Source organism: Neomonachus schauinslandi, chromosome 2 (genome assembly GCF_002201575.2).
Source record: "Neomonachus schauinslandi chromosome 2, ASM220157v2, whole genome shotgun sequence".
NCBI classification, from domain to species: domain Eukaryota; kingdom Metazoa; phylum Chordata; class Mammalia; order Carnivora; family Phocidae; genus Neomonachus; species Neomonachus schauinslandi.
The window spans coordinates 79,991,771-80,017,354 of NC_058404.1; the positions used below are offsets into that span (position 1 = coordinate 79,991,771).

Genomic DNA, 25,584 nt, shown 5'->3' on the forward strand with positions numbered 1-25,584 from the left:
GTCTCTGTGGCTGGAGAGAGGTTCCCAGGGTCCCACACATTCCAGCAAGACATAAATGTTGGTGTCTCCACACTGGCAAAGTGAGTGACAATACATGTTGGGTCAAATTAGATTTGACTGGCACTTCATTTGATTCGATTTGCCACCACCATCTTTAGTCTCCATAAATAACAGACAACTGAAATTACTGGTAATGTTATCATAGGTATAATGGAATCATTTGTCACAATCACTTTTCATCCTCATATAAACATAACCAAGTGGAGCTTGAGAATTTCCTAGTTTAAAAAAATACACAAACTTTTTTTCATTCAAAATCTTTTCTGGAAATGAAATCTCAAATCATTCCTGTTTTTGCTGCCCTACTGCCATGGAAAGTATCATCCTGTACTATCTTTCACCGGCAACCTTGGAGGGGAAAAAGCCTTGAAGTTATTTATTTGCCACTTTCACTCTAGAGAGCCCTTTGTCTCTCAATACTTCTGTTTTATTCTTTAGGTACAAGAAAGGGATTCATTCAGATTACCTCAAGTAAGGCAAGTACTTGTAGAGATTCCCGTGGTAATGAGAGGAATCATATCCCATGAACACCTGGGATCAGGAGACGGTTGGGTCTCACAGACTGAAAGATTCTTGGGAACTGGAGGGTCCCTAGAACACAAGGGGCTGAGTTTTCTTATTATCCCCTCAGCAACAGCGGTCAGTTGGATTCACTCTATTGACATAACTCGATCACTCTCTTGATGTTCATTTATCCTGAAGCACCTCCTCACTTCTGCCATTACCAACTGCTCAATGGGTCTGAATTTCCTAAGAGAGTGTGATAGAACTAACTAATCACTATAGTCTTCCACCAAATAGAACTTTTTATGTCAGGCCACCTCATAGATTCCGGGACTGCCTTTGGTCAAGGACCTTCTAGCAAAATGTAAAACAAAGTCTCCAGTGGATTTTCCTAGCAAGAACTTAAGGGCAGGGAAAAGTTCTTTTTAAGGAGCTGTAAAATATAACTCACACCATGATTGGGTTGTACAGGATAAATATTTTTATGCTTTCTGATTTGTAGTATAGAAAATAATTGAGAGGGCGCCTGGGTGGCTCAGTTGGTTAAGCGACTGCCTTCGGCTCAGGTCATGATCCTGGAGTCCTGGGATCGAGTCCCACATCAGGCTCCCTGCTCAGCAGGGAGTCTGCTTCTCCCTCTGACCCTCCTCCCTCTCATGTTCTCTGTCTCTCATTCTCTCTCTCGCAAATAAATAAAATCTTAAAAAAATAAAAATAAAAATAATTGAGAATTAGAACTGAAATTGTTCATGAATATGTCTCTCATTAACATACTACAAAAGTGTAATGACTGATTTAGAAATGGCAGTTTCGAGCAGTATGTTCCAATTTACCATTTAGAAAAATTTTATTTTTAGCTGCAAGTGAAATTCTATCTCATTATTTTGGGGCTTCAAAGTCCTCTGTATATTGGACATCTAGAGAGACAGTTTTAAGGTAAAAGAAGATTCTTGGAATTTTTTTGAGATTTATTTCTATCTTTATAAAAGCTTTTTGAAAATACAATATAAACTCCTAGCATGTGAGAGATTAACTAACAATTCTAATTCAGTTTACATAATTTAAGGATAGCCTTGAATTTTCATCAAATTCTTAAAAATTTTAGGTGGTAAAAGAAAAATTTACTATTTTTAAAGAGAACTGATCATTGCTTTATAGCAATTGCCATTTAATATGAACCAAAAGCACTGTAGATTCAGCTCTCCATGCTATCAGCTATTCCTGTGTAGGGACATTCTTTAAAAAGCCATTTATTAAGAGTATGTGCAATTTTTCAAATGAGGGAGAAGCATGAAAATAACATTTCAATTGAATGAAAGGACTTATCATTTTGTTTTGTTTTCTAAAAATTAAAGAAAAAACAAAATAGATTTATCAGGGACTTTAAAGCCAAGGACAAATTATTGAAACAATCAGAGCTTATCTTAAATTACTAAATATATCAGTGTAGAGTTCTGAACTCCAACTAATATTTTTGGAAGGGAGAATTATAGATCCTTTGGTCCTACCCCATTATCTTCCAGACTTGGGATACTGAAGCTCAAGGTAACCAAGTGACCTGTCAAAATCACACCCTGAGCTAATGGCAAAAGAGAATATAGAACTCGTACCTTTTAACATTCAATCCTTTCTGCAGTAGACACATAGCCTTCGTGTTATGTGTTGGGCAATGTAAACAGTGTGGAACAGTTACTCCAAATGATGAGTAATGCATTTCAGGAATCAAATGCATTGATTCAAATGATCAATATAAATAGTAAGGCTAGACTGCTCCTAACTTAAGAATATAGTTTCAGCAGAATGCAAAATATTAACTATTTTTGTGTGTTACAGTTTACAGAGCTGAATAAGGTGCTTATCCTTATGTTCACTCAGTATAACATACTTGTAGAAAAGGATTACTGTATTTACTGCATGTCAGATACTATGACTATGCAAAAAATGTGTAAGAGCCTTTAAGTGATGTGATAACAGTTCTGTTTACCCCCGTTTTTACCATCTTCTGCCATCTCTGACTGACTCCAGTAAAGTGCTCTGAATGTTGTTGTGGTCCAGTCTGGTCCTCAGCCTGTTACTGCAGTGCTTGTCAGAAATCATTAGCCACTGATTTCTTTGACTAATGTTGCAGTTGATTGTCTGAATCATGTTCAGACACTGTAAATGAGGCAGAAACATCCTTTCTGCTCACCAACTGTGAAATGGCTAACGGGGTTAGATTGCCAAAAATCAGAATAAATGTATTTCCGATAAGACTTGACATTGATGTCAAGCTCAAGATGGCAAACTTGATTTTTTTTATTTCTGTATTTCTTATTGCACAAGGGTAAATCTGTATCATTGCCTTTTTCTCCTCAAAGTAATGCACGGTATTGAGCACAGTGCCAAACTTTTGTTACAAAATGGCACAATTTTGGGTTTGTGTAGGAGATGTGTAACAGTTAGCTGTACTCTTTTTATGGTCAGCAAGGAAGAAAAGGTAAAAAATACACCTTAGGTAATAGAGCATAACTTCTTTACAAACAAACCTGATGGGTGCCTCTTTATGGTTTCTCAGACATTTTTTGGTCCAGGTGGGTTTATTTAAACTCTTCTAGAACTCAGACAAATTAAAAATGAAACATTCAAATGTGGCTACACTGTTGGGGTTACATTCTCACTCATTTCAGAGTCTCCTGGATGACTCTATATGTTAGGAGGCTTTAAGGAAGAAAAACAGCTATCTTTCAGTATTAGAAGGACTGTTACATGGATGAGGGATGGACTCATCTTGTGTTGTCCCACAAAACACAACCAGGTGAGCAGGTAGAAGTTACAGGTTTTGCTTAACTTAACCAATAGTTTTCTCATGTAATTCTTCGGTGATAGAGTGGGCGGCTCCACAAAGGGTGGTTTCCAATCATGGAAATGGTTGAAGCAAAGACTAAATCAGGATTGCTTCACATTGACATTATTCAGGTTTTGGGCTGGATAATCCTTTGTTATGGGGGACTATCGTGTGCATTGTAGGGTATCTAACAGTGCCCTTGGCTTCTAGTTGCTAAATGACAGTAGCAACCCTCCCAATTATGACAACCTCAAATATCTCCAGACATTACCAAATATCCCCTAGGGGGCAAAATCACCCCCATTTAAAAACCACTTAGATAAGGTAAGTATATGGGGAAATTAAGCAGTTGCTTTATTCAAATCTTTAGTAGGTATTATTAATACCTCATCTTATTGGAACCTTATAACATCCCTTCAAGATAGACTTTATTCATTTCCATTTTATACCTGAGGAAATAGGCTCAGAGAGAGTAAGTCACTTGACACATGTCACTCAGTTCAGTTATAGAATTGTGTGACTTGAAAGCCTATGCTATTTGAAGAAAATGTGAACACCCAGAGGGAAATATGATTAATTATCCCATAAGGCTCCTCCAAAGCCTGGTCTATGCCCTCAGAGAAGTCCCTACTGATTTCAAATATTGAATTAACTAAGGAAGAGAGCAGTGGGAGAGGGTGGTAAGCAAAGAAAGGGATGTCTATAGAAAAAAAATACCAAAAATATGAAGTAAAAGTAAGATTATCGCTCTTTGAAATTTTTGCAAAATTACAAAATTTCCATCCCAAATGGGCTAGATGTTAGAACTTACTTTATGTGGTGGTTTCCATGAATTGTCTTTCTACAGAAACAATGATAGATAGGGTCACCAGCCAGAGCATGAAGCCCCATTTAAACTTCATGTCACTGATCTGTCTTAGTTTGAGTTGTGAATGCTCAGTGCTATGCCAGAGGGAAAAAGAAGAGTATTTCCTCTCATTTCCCTAGACACAGAAACAACTCTGCATTAAATTTTTTGAGGGGCAACTGGTCGGTTAAGCGTCCGACTCTTGATCGCAGCTCAGGTCTTGATCTCAGGTCTCTGGGCGTGGAGCCTACTTTAAAAAAAAAGTTTTTTTTTTTTTTTTTTTTAACTTGAATAATGGGAAACAAGGCAGGCAAGTGTACCATCTTGGATGTGGCATATTTTAACCAAACACGTTGAGCTGCCTAGAAAGTAGAAAGACAAAAACTATGAATAAAAAAATCCTGCAAAAGACTATATTTATGAACATGTAGAATAAAGAATGAAAGTGAATAACCCACCTCACCTTCAAAACAATTGTCAAATTCCTCCCTTGTAATCAAATAGATAAATTGCAACTTGAAAGTTTATCACTTCATACCATCAATTAAAACTGTGATTAAAAACTAATGATGGGGCGCCTGGGTGGCTCAGTCGGTTAAGCGTCTGCCTTCGGCTCAGGTCATGATCCCAGGGTCCTGGGATAGAGCCCCGCATCGGGCTCCCTGCTCGGCGGGAAGCCTGCTTCTCCCTCTCCCACTCCCCCTGCTTGTGTTCCCTCTCTCGCTGTGTCTCTCTCTGTCAAATAAACAAATAAAATCTTTAAAAAAAAAAAAAAACTAATGATGTACTGTATGGTAACTAACATAACATAATAAAATAAATAAAATCTTTAAAAAATTTAAAAAAACTGTGATTACTTAGTACATGTTACTAGACAAAACATTCTATGGGTGACTCTTTTTTTTAAATTTTATTTTGTTATGTTAATCACCATACGTTACATCATTAGTTTTTGATGTAGTGTTCCATGATTCATCGTTTGCGTATAACACCCAGTGCTCCATTCAATACGTGCCCTCTTTAATACTATGGTGACTCTTAAAGCAGACTTTCTGTTGGACATTGTTGCTTCTGTGTACTCTGGTAAAGCTTCTTTCTCATTGTATCACTCCTTCCCTTCCCCACATGTTTGTTCAAGCTGCCCTCCTCACCACTGACCCAATCCTGTCATTCGTTTAGATTGAGTTTCTCTTCCTATAGGAAGCCTTTCCCAGATCTTCGTTGTTCCTACACTATCCGAAATTCACTCATGTATACATTTAATTACAAATTTTCTCCCCATCCCCTAGGTGCAGTGTAGACTGCATGGGGGCAGGGATTTTGTCTTATTTGCTGCTGTATGTCTAGCATCCAGAACACAGCTTGGCCGGTAGAAGACACTCAGTCTTTGTTTAATGAAATAGTGCCTTTGGACTAGATTTTTAGCCCTTTATACAGACTTACAGCACTATATAATATCAATGGCTATAAGTCTTATTGCTTTAGTAAGGCCTTTAAGAGCAGGGATATAGGGGCGCCTGGGTGGCTCAGTCGTTAAGCGTCTGCCTTCGGCCCAGGTCATGATCCCAGGGTCCTGGGATCGAGCCCCGCATCGGGCTCCCTGCTTGGCGGGAAGCCTGCTTCTCCCTCTCTCACTCCCCCTGCTGGTGTTCCCTCTCTCTCTGTGTCTCTCTCTGTCAAATAAATAAATAAAATCTTTAAAAAAAAAAAAAAGAGCAGGGATATATCTTTATTACATATACAGATATGTAATATACCCTGTGTACATAAAATATATATATGTAGTTTTATCTTGCAATCGCATCTAATGATCTGATAGAATGTACTAGAAGAGTACTTTGCATAATATATAGGTTCTGAAGGTTGAGCATTATGAAGAAAGCAATAATGAGAGGGAGTTCCCTTTCAGGTATCAATGACTTACAAACACCTGATGTTCACATCTGCAGCTGGACATTCCCCTCTTCCTTCTATCATTCTCTTCCATACCACTTTGATAAGAAGATTGTGGAAAAGTGTGTGAAGCTTCTAGAAAACCTGAGATATAGAAGTAGACCCAAAAAAAGAGGTTATAAAAATCAGTACCTGCTTAAAGAATCGTATCATAAGGCCGAATTTTAAGAGAAGGCTGGCCTTTTGTTGTTGTTGTTGTTTTATAATCTTGCCTCAAATTATCCTGCACACACTATATGAATTGTTTCATTTCATTTTGTTAGGCTGCATAAAACTCCACCCAGAAAAAGGGATTTGGGGCTAGCAAGCGTCCGTTTTAAAATGTAACTTCTGAGGTCACCTGGGTGGCTCAGTCAGTTAAGCATCTGACTCTTGGTTTCGGCTCAGGTCATGATCTCAGGGTTTGAGATCGAGCCCCACTTCGGGCTCTGCACTCAGCAGGGAGTCTGCTTGAGATTCTCTCCTTCTGCCCCTCCCCCTGCTTGCTTTCTCTCTGTCTCTCTCTCTAAAAATAAATAAATCTTAAAAAAAAAATAAAACTACAACTTCTGGCCAAGTTAGTGATCTTTGAGTCGTTCATACCTAAGTATGAACTACTTTAATCAACTACTGTCCTTCTGTCAGTCAGCTGAGGAAATTTCCCTGGTGAAATACAAACACACAGGGTGAGAGAGGTGGACCAAAAGGAACAGGGCAGACGCCAAGGTATTTCAGAATATTTTCTAAGGCAGACCTTTCTCTTCCAAGCAGCAAACATAACCACAACTGAAAGGGTAACATGAGGGATCACCATAGTGATAGAACTTTTCTGTATCTTGACTGTGGTGGTGGTGGTTACATGAATAGATGCATATGATACAATCGCATTAAATTAACACCCATAGGCACACACACACGAGCGTGTGTAAAACTCATGAAATCTGAATGACGTGGGTGAATTGTGTCAACATCAGTTTCCTGGTTGTGCTACTGTACTGTGGTCAGGCAGGTTGTTACCTGGGTGAGGGATAAATGAGAGTGCTCTGTATTATTTCTTACAATTGCATGTGAATCTACAATAATGCTAAAGTACATAAAGGTTTTAAATCAAATTGACCAGGACAGTGTTTTCTTATAATAGCTGGCTGGGCAGAGGGGTGCAGAGATGATTCCATCTAATCTGGGAAAGTTAGGCCAGGAGTGATAGTCTTCGTGGTGGTTTAAAGCAGGTTTCAGCTGTGAAAACAAGTATAAGGGCCATTATTGCTGGAATTTTTTTTCTGTGTTAATGTTGTCTCCAGTAAGGGGATTGTAAGAGTGGATGTACCCTCATCACTGGAAGTCCTCAACATGTAAGGATAGAAAACAATTGGGTGTTTGAAATTAATAGAACCTAATAATGACTTCTTATGTATCTGCCCTTAAAGGTGCCAAAGCTGAGGCACAAAATTTATTCTTATAATCTTCTGGGAGGACAAGGCTACTCTTCTATACTTTTTCCTCAATCTCTCTCTTCTCTCTCTGCCTCCCCCTCCCTCCCTTTTTATCCATGCCCCCGCGCCATTCACTTTGTTGACAGGTGACAATCTTGACTTAAATCCAGTGCTCCCTTGAAGGGTATTGCAGCAAAAGAAATTAATGATCCTTAAAATTTTATTTCACAGCAAACAATTCTTCAAAGAATTTGTCACGTATTGCCAGCGTTATTCTTTTGCACATTCTCATTTTTTATGCTAAGTATTCTACTAGTTTTGTTTTTAGGTGACCAGTAGAAATTATCTCATTTTAAGAACTTGGATTTTATTTGAAAATGCCTTTTCAGGTAAATCAGTTTTATTCTAGTGGGAAGATAAAGCCCATTGCCTTTAAAACTTCAAGTAAAATAGTTTTCAAAGCTTCATCTCCATTATTCACTGAAATTATTGGAGAAATTTGAGTAGCCAGGTAGCACTCAATTTTTATTAGGTATATGAACTGATTTTTTCCAACTGTGATAACCTTGTAATCATGCACAGTTTGGTGTTCGTTGAAATTTACTTAGTATTGTGCTTAATTGGTGTTGTCCTTTGTCTTTTGACAAAGGTTGATAAGTTCATTGTCAATACAGTTTAAAGATACATAATGAATTTCCAATTCATCAAAATAGTTTGCACCTGAGAGTCTTTATTCTCTCCTCTTATCTTTGATCTGTGATGATAGAATTTAATGTTGCAGATCCTGCATTTGTTTCCAACATATGTTTGTCCAAGGGATATTCGGTCAAGTACAGTGGATCCCTCAGATTGCACACTGTATTTTCTCACTTGAAGTATTCTTTATAAAAAAAATTCCACTATTTGTCTAATGACTCAAATTGATTAATGTTTATTCATTTGTAAATTACACCCTGCCTACTTTAATTAAAAAGCAGGTAAGGTAGCTTACCATAAAAGCAATATAAAACATCTTTATTTTCTACACAATTAGTAATCTCATGTTATTTTCCCACTTTTATGAGTTTTTCCCTTTATTTTAACAATGTCCTTTCTACTACCCGTATATCAGACTATAGGATTCCCCAATCTGCTGAATTTTGCCTTGTGTTCTTGTGATTCACCTGTTTACGTTTACTCTCTCCCACTCGAGCTCACACTCCTGAGGAGCAGAGGTCCTGTCTGATTTAGATGGGCTCCTCTTTGGCACTTTGTAGGTCTTCACTTTGGGCTTCATGTCACTCATTGTCTCCTTACTGGGCCAGTAATGAACTAAATGCTTCCTACTGCCCGTATAGTACCTGCTTTTAGGTTAAATGTGGGAGGTGACATATGAACTCTCTCAAGCCACAAATTAAAATGTGTTGCCTTTACTTTGAGGAGGGAGGCCCCTATGAGGAGCTGTTCACTAATGGCTGGTTCACAGACTCCCAAAGAATCTTGTCCTGTGGCTTACACAGCACTCTATATTACCTCCTCATGGCCTCACAACAACTCTCAGAAGCAGGTTTTCTTTTTCATTTCTGAGGAAAGCTTCTCCAGGAGCTTTCCTGGACCAAATGTGTGAAAGAACTAGGACTTGAATCTAAGTCTTCTTCCTCTGAAGTTAGTGTTCATTCCAGTAGACCACGTCTGGCTCCAGGAGGAAGCTTCTATGGAGTCACGTCTGAGGCCCAAACCAAAAGCCCAGACTGAGCTCGATTTTGCCCCTGCTCCTTCCAGGAAATGCTGCACACTTTTGTGGGATAGAAGTCATCAGCACTGAAGTATTTACCTGTAATTTCTTGGATACTTACCCTTCATATCCATAGGGTAGAGAGTCATACCCCTAAGATAATGGGTGCCTGCGCATACTTACTGTATGGTCCAGGTGGCCAGAGGCACGGAGAATATGCAAGATAAGCCTGGTATAAGCCCTGGGGAATCCTGCCTTCAGTCATCGCACAGTGCGTCCACCAAACCTCTGTGCCACAAGACTGTAAATGCCGTCAGGGCTGCAAGCATGTTCCCCTCTATTTAAGATTTCTTAGGGTCTAACATAGCACCTGGTACACAGTAACGATATTTGTGGGATGAACAAATTCTTTTTGGCAGGAAGTATAATAATATTCAATCTTGAAGTTCTAGAATGTGATATAAAGATGTATGGACCAAAAAAGACATTAGAAGGTCTCTTTCTAAATATTTTGATATTTGGATTCAATAAGGTCTCTTATAAATTCACAAAATTCATGAATTCTGCCCCTTCACTCAGAAAGGTCTATGTCAAGTTATATCAGACTTAATGTAGGTGTTGTCAGTTATGCAAAACAAAGTGAAGAGACTATTCTCAGGTTTATACAAGGCATATTAAGAGGCTTAAAAATAAGAATCAAAATTTTGAACTTTGCAGGTTTAACAGGAATTAAAACCCTGGATCAATATGTATCAGTAAGTTTTAATACCAGCGTTCTAGCAAGCAGTCACTTATAAACCACACACACACACACACAAAGAAAAACAAAAACAAATTTTATGAGGTATCATGATGGCCTCATTGAAATTATTTCCCAAATATTAACCTTAAGAAAGTAAAGTCAAATATCAACACTGCCTCTAATACTTAAATCTTCAAAGCTGCCTAATTCAGGCAGTAGCAAACAGCGCGAATTTACGTCCTCCCTCACCCTGACTCTCTCTCTGAACGCTGTCAAATGACTTTCACTAATTCTGTTTTAGAAAATGTGCAAAAAGGATTTCCATAGAGGTCTTTGGAGATTTCCTGTGTCCTCATGTGTGTAATAGGTTGGGTCAAGTAACAATGAAGGAAGAAGAAAGAATAGGAATTTTGTTTTACATGTTTTCCTCCTTCTGGCCACTGAAAGAGAAAAAGAATAAAAAGGGAAATTATACCATAAAGACGGTGTCAGTGTTAAATTAAATTAAGATCATATGTTTGGCGGTGGCAGCCATAATCTTTTGATTATTGAAGAGATTGTTGGTAATGAAGTACATTTTTAAGAAATATTTTTAGTGTATACTGAATCCATGCACAAACTATGAGATATGCTTCTAATAAAATGATAGATTTAGAAATTGCCTAGCACCTAAATTCATGCTTTTCAAAACAGCTATTTATAGAAAGAAAAGTGATATTTATGCTACCCCAGTGGAATATTATAATCTGCCTTCTATTACCTTAGATAATAGTACCATATTTTAAAATAATGTTGTGAACCATTCAATTATTTATTCACACCTAAGTTCTATAAATTGGAAGATTTGGGATTGTGCAAGAAAAGAATTATTTTTACAAAAGTAAGACCTAACTGTCATGGCTTAAAGACATTGCTGTGAAACAAGTTATGCTATAGATAAAAATAAACCAAACCAACATGAATTTTTAATAAACAAAAAATATTTTATGGAGACATTAAAAACAACTATTAATTTTCATCTTTTCTGTTATGAAATGAAACATCAGTGAATCTGGCCTTGCTGTATATTTAATACGTATTTCTTTTCCTGATAGGTCCTTAACACTTACAGTAAAATCTCCACAGACCTGGATGATGATCTCAGCCTGGGGAGAGCCTATGAAGCAATAGCCAAGGTCCTGCAGAGGTAAGTTAGCACATCCTTGTCTTGCTGTCACTGTGAATTCACTCAGCTGTGAAAGACTTAAATTGTTTGAGGTCTGTCGCTTTCCATTACTGCCTGCTTAAATTTTAAGCAGTGCCCTTCTTAAGTGACCCTTTCATCGTAAGTTATTTTAAACCAATGTGGTATTTTAAAATATGCACCTAAACTCCCCTTTGTCTATGCCTCCTTTGTACTATTTTATTTTTGATTTTCTGTAAGTTTAGTGATGACCTTGAATGAAAGGGAAAAATCAGGTCACATCTCACAGGTTAAAAAAGCAGAGAGCACAGAAATATATAGTACGCTTCAGTAACCGTGGCTCAGCGTAACCTTTCCGGAGCTCTTCTTGGAGGAAAGTTTTCATTTATGCTTCAGTCTTGCTTCTTCCATTAAGATATCTCTCCTTTGAGCGTACATATCTGGATAAACAACTGAATGCGAGAACAATATTCCCTCTATTTCATTTAAAACAGAAAATTTAATATAAGTATACCTGAACAGCAAGTTTTTCCGTGGAAAACATATAATTTGCCCTTTACTCATACTGTGATCATTGTGTACTCCATTTAATTATTGCATTATGTTGTAATGTTATTATATAATTCAAGGTAGAATGAGGAAAGTTATCAAAATTAAGGCCTTGGTTTTTGGTATGTTACCTTATACCCAAGAGATGGCTTTTTAATAATGATGGTGCTGGTAGTAGTTGTAGTTAGTAGTGGTAAGAAGAAGAAAAAGAACAGATACAGATTATGTCAAGTTCTAATTCCTGTATTTCAGCTTGTAAACACATACAAAGTAGTGTTTTTAAAAGATAAAATTGTTATTTAAAAGGCATTTAAAAGATTAAATGTCTAGTGAACTGAAAGTACATCATCATTACATAATTACCACTGCCAATATAATAATCATTAATAATTAAATAAATAATTAAATATTAAAATACCCATGCCAACGGAATGAAAAGTCCCTTCAAAATTCCCAATAAAAGACAATGCAGTCATCACTGGATAAGTGGTTAGGGACACAGATGTATCTCTAAGGAAAGTACGGCTGTTTACTCCAGGAAGGCGGGGCCAGCCATGGGTAAAGCAAGCAACCTGTGAGTGTTGTGGTTCTTCCAAGTAGAGATCGGTAACTAGCCTGTGGAAAATCAACCCAGCTATCCCTTAAACGTTTACTTTCCATGTAACAACTGGAAAGAAGCAGATGTTTGAACACAAAGAAGAGATTTATAAGTTTTCAATTTAATGTCTATTTGTAACACACCAATTCTTTGTCCTTTGGTGCAGTTCATTTTGATCATTAAATTACTTGACTCTTGTTAACATGGCCCAGAATTAGTAGAAAATGGTTGGAGTATTTGTCTTGCTTTATAGTAGCAGACCTGGCCTAAACTTATACAGTTAAATAAATGCATCCCTTAACATGTTTATAAAATAATATTTACAAAATGACATGTGTTCCAACATGACTAAAGAGATAAAACTCCAGGGGAAAATATTTTCTTTTATAAACATATATTGAGGGGCGCCTGGGTGGCTCAGTTGGTTAAGCGACTGCCTTCGGCTCAGGTCATGATCCTGGAGTCCCGGGATCGAGTCCCGCATCGGGCTCCCTGCTCGGCAGGGAGTTTGCTTCTCCCTCTGACCCTCCCCCTCTCATGCTCTCTCTCTCTCATTCTCGCTCTCAAATAAATAAATAAAATCCTTATAAACATATATTGAGCACTTACTATGTCATAAGGGTTGGAATGCAGCTTTGGTTACTGTTAGTTTTTATTTCTTAAACTTCTGGATGCATGAGATTATCTTAAAATAATTCTCACCTGTTAAAGACAAGTGTCTCTCTTGGAATATTTTAATCTCCACTCAAGGATCTGAATTCCTGGTCTATACAGTAAAAGCTAAGGGGAGAGTTGAACAATCTGGTAAATATTGGCAAAAATAATAGACAATTTAATGTTTTAATTTGGTTGCTGAAGTGTTACTTGGGGCTTAGATGTGGAAAAGGATACAGCTATATTTGATGTATCATAAAGTAAGGTATGTTTTTGGCAGGGATGGGGAAAATTCTATCCCAACAGTCTGGGAACCTGCCTTGGGGCAAACATATAACAGGCAGGAAGATTAATCCCCACCTCATTTTTATACCCAGTGAAAGAAATTCCACTTATAAGAATTCCCATCTACTAAGTACCGGTGAAGCCATCAATGATTTGTATGGCAGAACTGGGTTCTTAGTTTTATAATGTTATGTAATATACAAGAGAATACAGGAGATGCTTCTTCTGGAGCCGTAGGGAAGAAGTACCCCAGGGACACTGCAAGCTTTCCAATCCAAATCTACCATTTTGCAGCATTGTTGGTGGTTGTGGAGTAGCATTAAGGGGAGTGTAAGCCTCAGCATATTCTTTTACCATTTGTGCAAAATAACTCAAGCGATGGATGTTTCAAAAACAAACACTCTCTTCAGATAGACAACACACCCTAGTTATCTAAGAAGACGTATTAAATCAAATCCACTGATGACTCAAAATGCCTTGATACAAATTTTGTGGTCATTTTTTAAAAATTTCACTTTAAGGGCACCTTTCGTGCACACGTGCGCATCCCTTTCATGGTCCTAAACTGCCCTCAGATTAGCAGCAACATGCAAGAAATGAAGCACAACCAAAATAGGGGAAATGATGGGAGCAGCGGCAGCGAAATAAATCAAGCAGCCCGTGAAACTTGACATCTTCTCTAAATCTCTTTTTCCGAACCTGTGCAATTGCACAAGTTTCACTAATGGTAGCCCTATTTCTATAAATATATTTTATCTCTTTGAAGGAAATGGACAAGGATAGCCATGTCTAGCATAAGTGTGTATCTAAGGCTATCAGCTGAGCATGCATGAAAGGTGAATAATCTCTAAGGCTAGAAGCTTCAAAATGGTTATAAGAATTTATACTAAGCCTTCAGTTGAAAAACACACCATATTCCCTCAAGACTAAGGACTTGGTAATACGGAGTTGTCCATTTGGTAATGCTGGACCCAGCCATGCCATTAGAGTTACTATTGATGAAGGTTTTAATAGTAAACGGTGTTTGTTATTTTTGCTGTTTTTCTGAATAATATTAATTGCACAAGGGGTTAAGGAGCATAACAGAAAATAAGCATTACAGTGTCTTTTCCCACCCCACTTGGAATACTAGTGAAAAAAAGGAGGGGTTGATATTCTAAAATGATAAAAATTGCCTATAACACAGCTATAAAAGCCAGAATTATGGTCCATAAAACAAAGAGAGAGTGAGTTGAGAAATTACCAAGTAAATATTAACACAGGCAGACAATTTGAGTAAATACAGAGAGCAAAATTCCTCAGTTTTCTTTATGGCATTTTTTTTTTTTTGCTTCATTTACTGAAATAACTCATTTTACTGAAATGCTGAGACTCTCCAAATAATCAGGATGACTTTTGAAAAGAATCTAGGGGAAAAAATCACCAAAATGAGAATTGGTCAAGACACATTGGTCACAACTAGCCTACCTCTGGGTTTATTCCATACTCATTGTAAATTTTCTTGCAAACTCGGGTTAAATTATTTCCTAGAAAACTTTCCACAGTGGAGATCGTTCAATCAATCAGTACAGAGTTTCAAGTGTGAAAATTACCTTTCTGTTACAGCTGAAAATTAATTTCTTTTTGCTTGAGAGAAATGACATGCCCTAGTAATTTTCATATATTCTTTAAAATGGAACATCTGGGCTTTGATGCGAAATTTCCTAAAAATGACCCCCCAAAAATACATCAAAACATTTCTATTAATTCATGAAATTAAGAATAGCTTTTTACATTTTCTCCTGTCACTGATTCCATTTGCCTTATTACTTTCATCTGTGGCCCACAAACTTGGTGGCACAATCAACAATCCCCTTAGTGGCTGTTTCATCTCTGCTCTATTTGATTTCTTCTCTCTGAGTAAATGATTAAGTTTTCATGCATTGGTTCAACCAAAATCTATGTTCACTCAACCACATCCTTTATTGATTACTTCTACTGCAAACAGTAGGCCAAGTGTGATATACATAATTGGACAGTTGTCAGGGGATGTGGGTGTTAACAGTCCTGTTTTCCCAGTTGGAAACTGGAATCACCTTGATACACAAATATTCTGCACTGTTTCATTCTCATCCTTTGGACCGAGGAGTCCTGTTCCTCAGAATATATGTTTTTAACTCTCTAAGGTCTGGTTGAATGAATTTAATGATTATACCATATAATATGCTGTTCAAGTTGCACCTGTGCACTGCATATAGAAAACTAGAATTGATATTTGTCTAACATTTTAACCTTATCCTTTAACTTATACAAATAATCTGTAGCTTTTCTACAAGAAAATATTTGATTCTTTCCCTTCCAAAGGAAGATTGGCTTCTAAATCTATTGCCAACTTGGAAATTTGGAAATCCTTTGAGCAACACATAATGTGTACAGTTCAGATGCTGTAATAACAATTTTGCTGGCTATAGAGCTGTACCTTCATTGAGTGGAGCATGTAATTTATACTAGAAAGGCTTTTTCTCTAGCATTATTTGTTAGAGCAAGTTCTAGATAATTTTAGATGTTTTGGAAATCTATCGCTGCTTTGGGAGAAAAATAACTGGACTCAGCCAGCAAAACTTTTGTTTATACTGTTTTGTATTTCTTGCTCACCAAACTCGGTTTTTGTTTGTATATGTTGTGATTTAACAATCCTCAGCCTGCCAAGCCTAATCTAAAATGTACTTCATCAAAAATACATCAGCTTTAAGGAACATGAAATAAATAACCTTCAGTGAGTCCATTTTAGCTAAACAACAATAATAATTTTTCCCTGAGGTTTTAAAGTGATATTCAAAGAAGTCTCTACTTTTTTTTTTCTTATATCATCAACTTTTTTTCTTGAATATTACAGTCCAAGAAAGAGCTTGGAGAGTTCACATCAATTTGATAAAACATTTTTAGTCCTAGAAATCCACAAGTTTGCTCAAAATTCTAAATAGTGGACTATTTTATTTATTAATAATTTTATACTCTCCAGCTCTCTCAATACCATTTTAGTTGTCCCACAAAACAAATATTTAAATTTGTAAGTGCATCTCTCATGGTACTTTACTCCATGTCTGCATTTGAAATATTCCTCAAACAATTCATAATTTTTCTGGAGAATTGAGCTATGCCTAAATGTGGAAGAAAATTATTCATGATTTTGTTATGAAAAAAATGAGAACAGAATCATAAACAGCAATATTCACAACTTCAGGGATGTGAAATTCCATTCTACTTCTGATACACAGAGTGTTCTTTTACAAATAAAAAAGGAAAAAAGAATGCATCTGATAGTACCTGGCACTCAAGTAAACAAAAAGTGTTAGTTCTTTGACCCTGCCCCCTAAAAGCCAGACACCAGGACTTAACGTCCTGTCTGTCTTACAGAGTGTATGTTCACATTATGGCATTTCATTCATTGCATAATGGAAGATTTTCAAAAAGTAACACTTGGCAGGGCACCTGGGTGGCTCAGTCTGTTATGCCTCTGTCTCTTGATTTCGGCTCAGGTCATGATCTCAGGGTCCTGGGATTGAGCCCCACCTGGGGCTCTGCATTCAGCAAGGAGTCTACTTATCTCCTTCTCCCTCTACCCCCTCCCCCACCCCACATGTGCTTGCTCGCTCACTCTCTCTCTCAAATAAAATAAATAAATCTGTAAAGCAATCTAACCTATTTTTGCAAACATATCATAGTTTATCTATGAAAATGAACATTATCCTCGTCAAATCTTGGGAGGTTATGCAAGTTGATACCTCTAATCCTGACACTACCTATTTAAAATTAAACTCTTTTGAAATGATTTCTGAGCTTGTGGCATATGCTTTTGATATGTATATCAAAATGTATGTGTGTGTACACACACACACTCACACACATATATTCAAAATAACACATCATTGTTTGAAAGGTGGGTTTGGTCTCTGGAAACAGTCAAAAGAATTTAGAGTCACATTTAGAAAATGTAGTAAATAATCCCTATGGGTAACCTGATTTTTGAAACAAAATTCATTAAATTACTTATGAATGCTTTACACCACTCTACTATGCAGGAGTTTCCTAAAGAGGAATTCCAAAATTGCCATTAGCCTCATCATTAGATGACATCACTTAGAAGAAATTATCTCCCCAAGTTGACAGTGAAAGGCTTTAAGGTCAGGAACCATATTCCCCAGCAACTAGCACATTGTGGGGCATTTGATAGTCTCTCAAGGAAGTTACTGAAATAAAAAGATGTTCTTGATGTTACCAAAATATCCAGGAGACAAGAGTTGACAGTCATGGACTCCAAACATCCAATGACTGATATACTCACAATTTACATGGGAGCTTAATTTTTATGAGTATGCATAAGCGTTTCCCTTCTCAAATTTCCAGCCATTCCTTTATTTAAAAAATATATGAAGCTTGGTATATGCTAAGCACTCTGGTAATAACTGTATGTCATTCTAAGCATTTTGCCAGTACGTTTATAACAACTTGTATAGATGACTTTAGTGAGACCTAAGATTTCACAGCTAAGGGACACTTGCAAGAACAAACTACTATTCACCTTTTATAAACTTTTTAAAGGTTTTTTTTAAAAAAACAGCTTTATTGAGATATAAGTCATATACCATACAACTCACCCCTCTTTTTTTGACATTTGAAGACTAGTTTTATTAAATTTTTAGTATAAATCAAAGACTATGGGATAATCATGCAGTTGTTCCTCAGAGTTGCTGTGTTTATTTCCATACAGATCATAGAAAAATAGCATGTAGACAAAATATTTAATTTTAGTCAGTATTTAAAGGCAGCTTAAGAGAGGGCATCCAAGATGGTGGCATTGGAAGATCCTGAACTCACCTCCCATAGACACACTGAATCTATAGCTACATACAGAATAGTTCTTTCTGAAAAAGATCTGAAAACTAGCTGAACACCTCCTTTACAATAAACAGTAAAAGAGCCACATCTAGATGAGTGGGAGAGGCTGAGATGCATTCTTATCAAAAGCCCACCTGCAACATAGCAATCCATAATTGGGAGTGATTTCACAAATCTGTAACTTCTCCCTGAGGAATGAGGGATTCATGCCCCACATCAGCCACCCCAACCTGCAATGGAGAGACAAGCCCCAAAAATGTCTGGCTTTGAAAACCAATAAGGCTGACATCCAGGAAACCCAAAGGGCTATAGGGAACTAGAGTACTTCTCTTAAAGAGCTTGTATGCAGAGTGACTTACCCCAGGGACCAGCACAAAAGTAACAATTTGAAAAGTACATAGACTATATGTGAAGTTTGCTAATCTTAAAGCATATGCCGGAGGGGCAGAGGCCTATAGGACTCTCTCCAGGCTGAGGCACAGGCGGGTGCCATTTTTGCACTCTCTCTACCTTGATAGCTCAAGCAAGTGCGCCCCAGCTCTGTGCTCTCCTGCTGCCTTGTTAAAATTGTTGGACACATGAAGTCTACATAGGAGATGCTCCTCAGTCACCTGGCTCTGATAGCCAGAGGGGCTTGCATTCCTGGAACCCATGGGACTGTAACAAAGAGACAGTTCCTGGCAGGTTACCATCCCCAGAGTACTACAGAGAATGAAGACTGAAACACACTCCCAATCTTTCCGTGAAAGAGGCCTATGTACTCATCCTGGGACTTCAGTCTGAAGGGCAAACTTCAAGTTTGCCACATACCTAGAAGGCTGCAAAGGTGCTCTCAGGGAATATAGGCCATGTGGGGCCATCTTTCTGAATTCTTTAGGCCTTGCTACAGTGCACTGGTACCTCACAGAAAGGAGCTTATACACTCATTGGAAGCCTCAAATTTTGCAACTGTCACCCAAGGAACACCTTCAGGTCACCTGTTCTGAAGGTCTGCAGGGTTTACAATTATAGCCCCACAGGACTATATATAGTTGAATACTTTAAAGCTGCTGCCTGAGCATCTGGTTTCCAATCAGCCTGAAAGTAGGTGCTGACTGAGATCCCTCCCTTTGGAAAGCTGACAGGTCTTGGCACACTTCAACCCCTTGCACCTATCAAGAATAAATCATGCTGCTCAGGTAATCACAGAGGTTCAAGAGACAGCCAAGAGTTAGAGCAATGTTGAACAACAAGATTCACCTCTTATACAAGTCCACTCCTTCAAGACTGGAAGAGGTAGTGTTTCACCTAATACATAGAAACAAACATAGAGAATCAAAAAAAAAAGGGGGGGGGAGGAAACAGAGGATTATGATCCAAATGAAAAAGCAAGATAAAACCGCAGTCAAAAATTTAATGAAATAGAGATAAGTAATTTACCTGATAAAGAGTCAAAAGTAATATAATTAAGATACTCAACGACTTGGGAGAAGAATGGATGAACACAGTGAGAACTTCACCAGAGATAGAAAATATAAGAAAGCACAGAAGTAAACAGGACTCACAGAGCTGAAGAATACAATAACTGAAGTGAAAAATACACTAGAGTGGTTCAACATCAAACTAGGTGAAGCAGAAGAAAGGATCAGTGATCTAGAAGACAGGGCAGTGGAACTCACCTAAATAGAGCAGCAAAAAGAAAGAAGAATTTTAAAAAGGGAAGATAGCTTAGAAGACCTTGGAGACAACAACAAACAGAATAATATTTATAATTTAAGGGTCCCAGAAGAGACCAGAGAGAGAGAAAGGGGGAGAAAACTCATTTGAAGAAATAAATTGCTGAAAGCTTACCTAACATGGGAGAAAAATAGACATCCATATCCAGGAATCCCAGATAAATTCAACTAAAATGAACCCAGAAAGATCCTCACCAAGATACATTGCAATTAAAATATCAAAAGTTAAAGATAAAGAGAGAATTTTAAAAGGAGCAAGAGAAAAGCAAGTTGTTACATACAAGGGAAACCCCAAAGACTATCAGCAGATTTTTCAACAGAATCTTTGCAAGTGAGAAGGGAGGCAAATAATATATTCAAAGTGCTGAAAGGAAAAAAGTTGCAGCCAAAAATACTCCACTCGGCAAGGTTATCGTTCAGAATTGAAAGAGAGATAAAAAGTTTTCCAGACAAGCAAAAGCTAGAGAAGTTTATCATCACAAACTGGATTTAAAAGAAATGTTAAAGGAACTACTTTAAGCTAAAAAAAAAAAAAGCATTAATTAGTAACAAGCAAACATATTAAAGTATAAATCTCATTGGTAAAGGTAAATATATAGTAAAGATAATGGGTTAGTCACTGATAAAACTCATATGAAGGTTAAAAGACAAAACTAGTGAAAATAACTACAATAATTAGTTAAGGAATACAAAAAATAAAAAGATGTAAAATGTGACATCAAAAACATAAGAGGTGGAGTGGGAGGCAGTAAAAATGTAGAGTTTTAGAATGTATTCAAACTTAAGTTGCTATCAACTTAAAATAAACTGTTATATATATAAGCTGTTATATGTGCCCCTCATGGTAACCACAAAGTAAAAACTTATAGTAGATACACAAAAGATAATAAGAAAGGAATCTAAGCATAACACTAAAGAAAGTCATCAAACCACAAGGGAAGAAAGCAAAAGAAGAAGACAGGAATATAGAGGAACTACAAAGCAGCCAGAAAACAGTTTAAAAAATGGCAATAAGCACATACCTGTCAATAATTACATAGATGTAAATGGATTAAATTCTCCAGTCAAAAGACACAATGTGGCTAAATGAATAATAAAAAAATAAAGACCCATCTATATGCTGCCTATAAGAGACTCACTTTAGATGTAAGGATACACACAGACTGAAAGTGAAGGGATAAAAAGGATGTTTCATACAATTGGTAAACCAAAAGAAAGCTGGGGTAGCTAAACTGACATTAGACAAAATAAGCTTTAAAACAAAGACTGTAATAAAAACAAAGAAGGGAATTACATAATGATAAAGGGATCAATCCAACAAGAGGATATGACATTTTTAAATATTTATGCATCTAATATAGGAGCACCTAAATATCTAAAGCAAATATTAACAGATCTAAAGGGAGAAATTTACAGCACTACAACAAAATAGGGGATTTTATTACCCCACTTACATCAATAAATAGATCATTAGACAGAAAATCAATAAGGAAACATCATCCGTAAATGACACATTAGACCAGTTGCACATAATAGATATATACAGAACATTCCATAAAAAGCAGAATACACATTCTTCTCAAGAGCACAGGGAATATTCTTCACAACAGATCATATGTTACAGCACAAAACAAGTCTCAATAAATTTAAGAAGATTGAAATCAAATAAAACATCTTTTCTGACTACAATGGTATGAAACCAGAAATGAATTACAAGAAAAAAAAAAAACAGAAAATTCACAAAAATATAGAGATTAACAACATGCTACTGAACAACCAGTGGGTCAATTAAAGAAAAATCAACCTGATACTCACATTGACAAAATGTAGGATAAAATAATACAATCATCTCAATAGATGCAGAAAAAAGCATTTGACAAAATTCAACATCCATTTATGATAAAAACTCTCAAGGAAGTGAGGATAGAGGGAATGAACCTCAACATAGTAAAGGCCATATATGACAAGCCCACAGCTAATATTATACTCAATAGTGAAAAGCTGAAAACTTTTCCTCTAAGATCAGGAATAAGACAAGGATGCCCATTCTCACCGCTTTTATTTAACATAGTATTGGAAGTCCTAGCCACAGCAATTGGGCAAGGAAAAGAAATGAAGGTATCCAAAATGGAAAAAAGAGGTAAAACGGTCACTATTTGTGGACAACATGACTTTATATATAGAAAATCCTAAAGACTCCACCAAAAAACTGTTAAAACTAATAAATGAATTCAGTAAAGTTTCAGAGTACAAAATTAACATATGAAAATTTGTTGCATTCCTATACACTAACAACAATCTATCAGAAAGAGTAATTAAAAAAACAATCCCAGGGCACCCGGATGGCTCAGTCAGTTAAGCATCTGACCCTTAGTTTCGGCTCAGGTCATGATCTCATGGATCCATGGGATCGAGCGCTGCATCAGGCTCTGCGCTCAGCGGGGCATCTGCTTGAAAGATTCTCTCCTTCTGCCCCTCCCCCCACTTGCTCACTCTCTCAATAAATAAATAAATCTTTAAAAAAAAAAAAAAGAAAACAATTCCATCTATAATGGCATCAAAAAGAATAAAATATCTAGGAACAAATTTAACCAAGGAGGTGGAAAGACCTGTACACTGAAAAATATAAAACATTGATGAAATAAATTGAAGTAAACACAAATAAATGGAAAGATACTCTGTGTTCATGGATTGGAAGAATTAATATCGTTAAAATGTCCATACTTCCCAATGCAATCTACATATTTAGTGCAATCCCTATCAAAATCCTAGTGTCATTTTCCCCAGAAATAGAACAAATCGTAAAATGTATATGGAACCACAAAAGATCTTGAATAGTCAAAGCAATCTTGAGAAAGAAAAACAAAGCTGGAGTCATATGCTCCCTAATTTCAAACTGTATTATAAATCTATAATAATCAGAGTGCCTGGGTGGCTCAATCGGTTAAGCCTCAGCCTTCAGATCAGGTCATGATCCCACGGTCCTGGGATCTAGCCCCACATTGTGCTCTCTGCTCAGCAGAGCCTGCTTCTCCCTCTCCATCTGTCTACCACTCTGCCTACTTGTGCTCTCTCTGTCAAATAAATAAATAAAATCTTTGAAACGAAACAAAACAAAACAAAAAAAGCAAAAGCAAACAATCAAACAGTACAGTACTGGCATAGAAACAGACACATAGATCAATAGAACAGAACAGAGAGTCCAGAAATAAACCCACACATATATATGGTCAATTAATTTACAAAAAAGAGCCAAGAATATAAAATGGGAAAAGGACAGTTTATTTATAGATGGTATTAGGTGAACTGGACAGCCACATGCAAAAGTTACTACTTTTTTACACCATACACAAAAAATTAACACCAAATGGATTAAAGACAAATGTAAAACCTGAAATCCTAAAACTCTGAGGAGGTAGGCAGTAAGCTCTTTGTTGTATGTCTTGATGATTTGGCGGGGGGGCGTCTAACTCCAAAAAGAAAGGCATAAAAGCAAAAATAAATAAGTGGGACTACATCAAACTAAAAAGCTTCTTCTGTACAGCAAAAGAAATTATCAACAAAATGTAAAGGCAACCTACTGAACTAGAATATTTGCAAGTCATATATCTGATAAGGAGTTAATATCCAAAATAAATAAAGAACTCACATAACTCAATAGCAAAAAAAACCCCAAACAATCTAATTAAAAAATGGGCAGAAGATCTGAACAGTCATTTTTCCAAAGAAGACATACATGGCCAAGAGGCCATGCTCAATATCACTAATCATCAGAGAAATGCAAATCAAAACCTTAATGAGGTATCACCTCTCACCTGTTTGAATGGCTATTATCAAAAAGATAAAAAACAAATGTTGTCAAGGGCATGGAGAGGGGAACTCTCATGCGCTGTTAGTGGGAATATAAATTGGTACAGCCACTATGGAAAACAGTATGGAGTTTCCTCAAAAAATTGAAAGTAGAACTATGTGATCCAGCAATTCCACTTCTAGATAATTATCTGAAGGAAATGAAAACACTAACTTGAAAAGGTATATGCACCCCTGTGTTCACTGCAGCATTATTTACAGTAGCCAAGATATGGAAATAACCTAAGTATCATCAATGGATGAATGAGTAAGATATAGTATATATACACAATGGAATTCTACTCAGCCATAAAAAAGAATAAAACCTTGCCATTTGGGGCAACATGGTGAACATTAACAGTATTAAGCTAAGTGAAATAAGTCTGGCAGACAAAGATAAATACTTAAGCTGCCACTTATATGCAGAATCTGAAAAACAAACTGAACAAACAAACAAAACAAAGCAAAATGAAACTCATGTATGTGAGCAGTTTGGCGGTTGCCAGGGAGAAGGGGGTTTAGGGGTTGAGCGTAGGGATGAACAGGGTTGGGAGGTACAGACTTCCAGGTGTGAAGTGAATAGGTCATGGGGATGTGGTGTGCAGCAGAGCAACTCCAATCAGTGGTGTTGAGCGTACTTGAAGGTTGCTGAGGGAGAGTAGATCTTGAAAGTGCTCATCAAAAGCAAAAAAAATTTTGTAACATTTTTATGGAGACAGATGGTGACTAGACTTATTGTGGTAATCATCTCACAATGTAGACAAGTGTTGAATCATCACGTTGTAAACCCGAAACTAATATAATATTGTATGACAATTATACCCAAGAATAACTAAGAATAGAAATAACAAGGCAGGTTGACATTTTTTTCCAAGTTCAATAAGTTCTAATCTTAGATAACTCTTCGGCTTGGTTATACACATAATTTCCCACTCTAGTTAATTTTGTAAAACAGCCAAATAATTTTTAATTTGCCCGCTAGTGACTCTGACACACTCAACCCATTCGTGGGTCTATTTTATGAATATTCTAAACTTATTAAAATGTTTTTGCATGAACTTACTTATTCCATATACTGACCATTTCTTTTTTTTTTAAAGATTTTGTTTTAATTCATTTGAGACACAGAGATACAGAGAGAGAGAGAGAGAGGGAGAGAGCATGAGCAGGGAGAGAGGCAGAGGGAGAGGGAGAAGCAGGCTCCCCGCTGAGCAGGAAGCCCGATGCGGGGCTCGATCCCAGGACGCCGGGATCATGACCTGAGCCGAAGGCAGACGCTTAACCATCTGAGCCACCCAGGCACCCCTATACTGACCATTTCTGATGTAAAAAGAAAAAAATTTCAAACTCCTGCCACTGAGAAAGTGGAACCCTCTTACACTGCTGGTGGGAAACTGGTATAGCTACTCTGGAAAACAGTATGGAGGTTCCTGAAGAAGTTAAAAATAGAGCTACCCTACGACCCAGCAATTGCACTACTGGGTATTTACCCCAAAGATACAAATGTACTGATTCAAAGGGGCACCTGCATCCCAATGTTTATAGCAGCAATGTCCACAATAGCCAAACTGTGGAAAAAGCCGAGATGTCCATTGACAGATGAATGGATAAAGAAGATGTGGCATATATATACAATGGAATATTACTCAGCCATCAGAAAGGATGCGTTCTTACCCTTTACATCAATATGGATAGAACTGGAGGGTATTATGCTGAGCAAAATAAGTCAATCAGAGAAAGACAATTATCATATGGTTTCACCCATATGCAGAATATAAGAAACAGCACAGACAATCATAGATGAGAAGTCATCAGAG

At 37.0% G+C, this 25,584-nt stretch overlaps 1 protein-coding gene across 1 annotated transcript in view; it reads left to right on the forward strand.

Annotated features, from left to right (window-relative positions):
* Nucleotides 1-25,584, forward strand: part of TTC29 (tetratricopeptide repeat domain 29) — a 171,120-nt gene that overhangs the window by 111,862 nt on the left and 33,674 nt on the right. Inside the window, exon 7 of the mRNA XM_044913078.1 lies at nucleotides 11,151-11,242. Coding sequence (XP_044769013.1) covers nucleotides 11,151-11,242 — 92 coding nt within the window. The remainder of the gene's footprint in view (nucleotides 1-11,150; nucleotides 11,243-25,584) is intronic.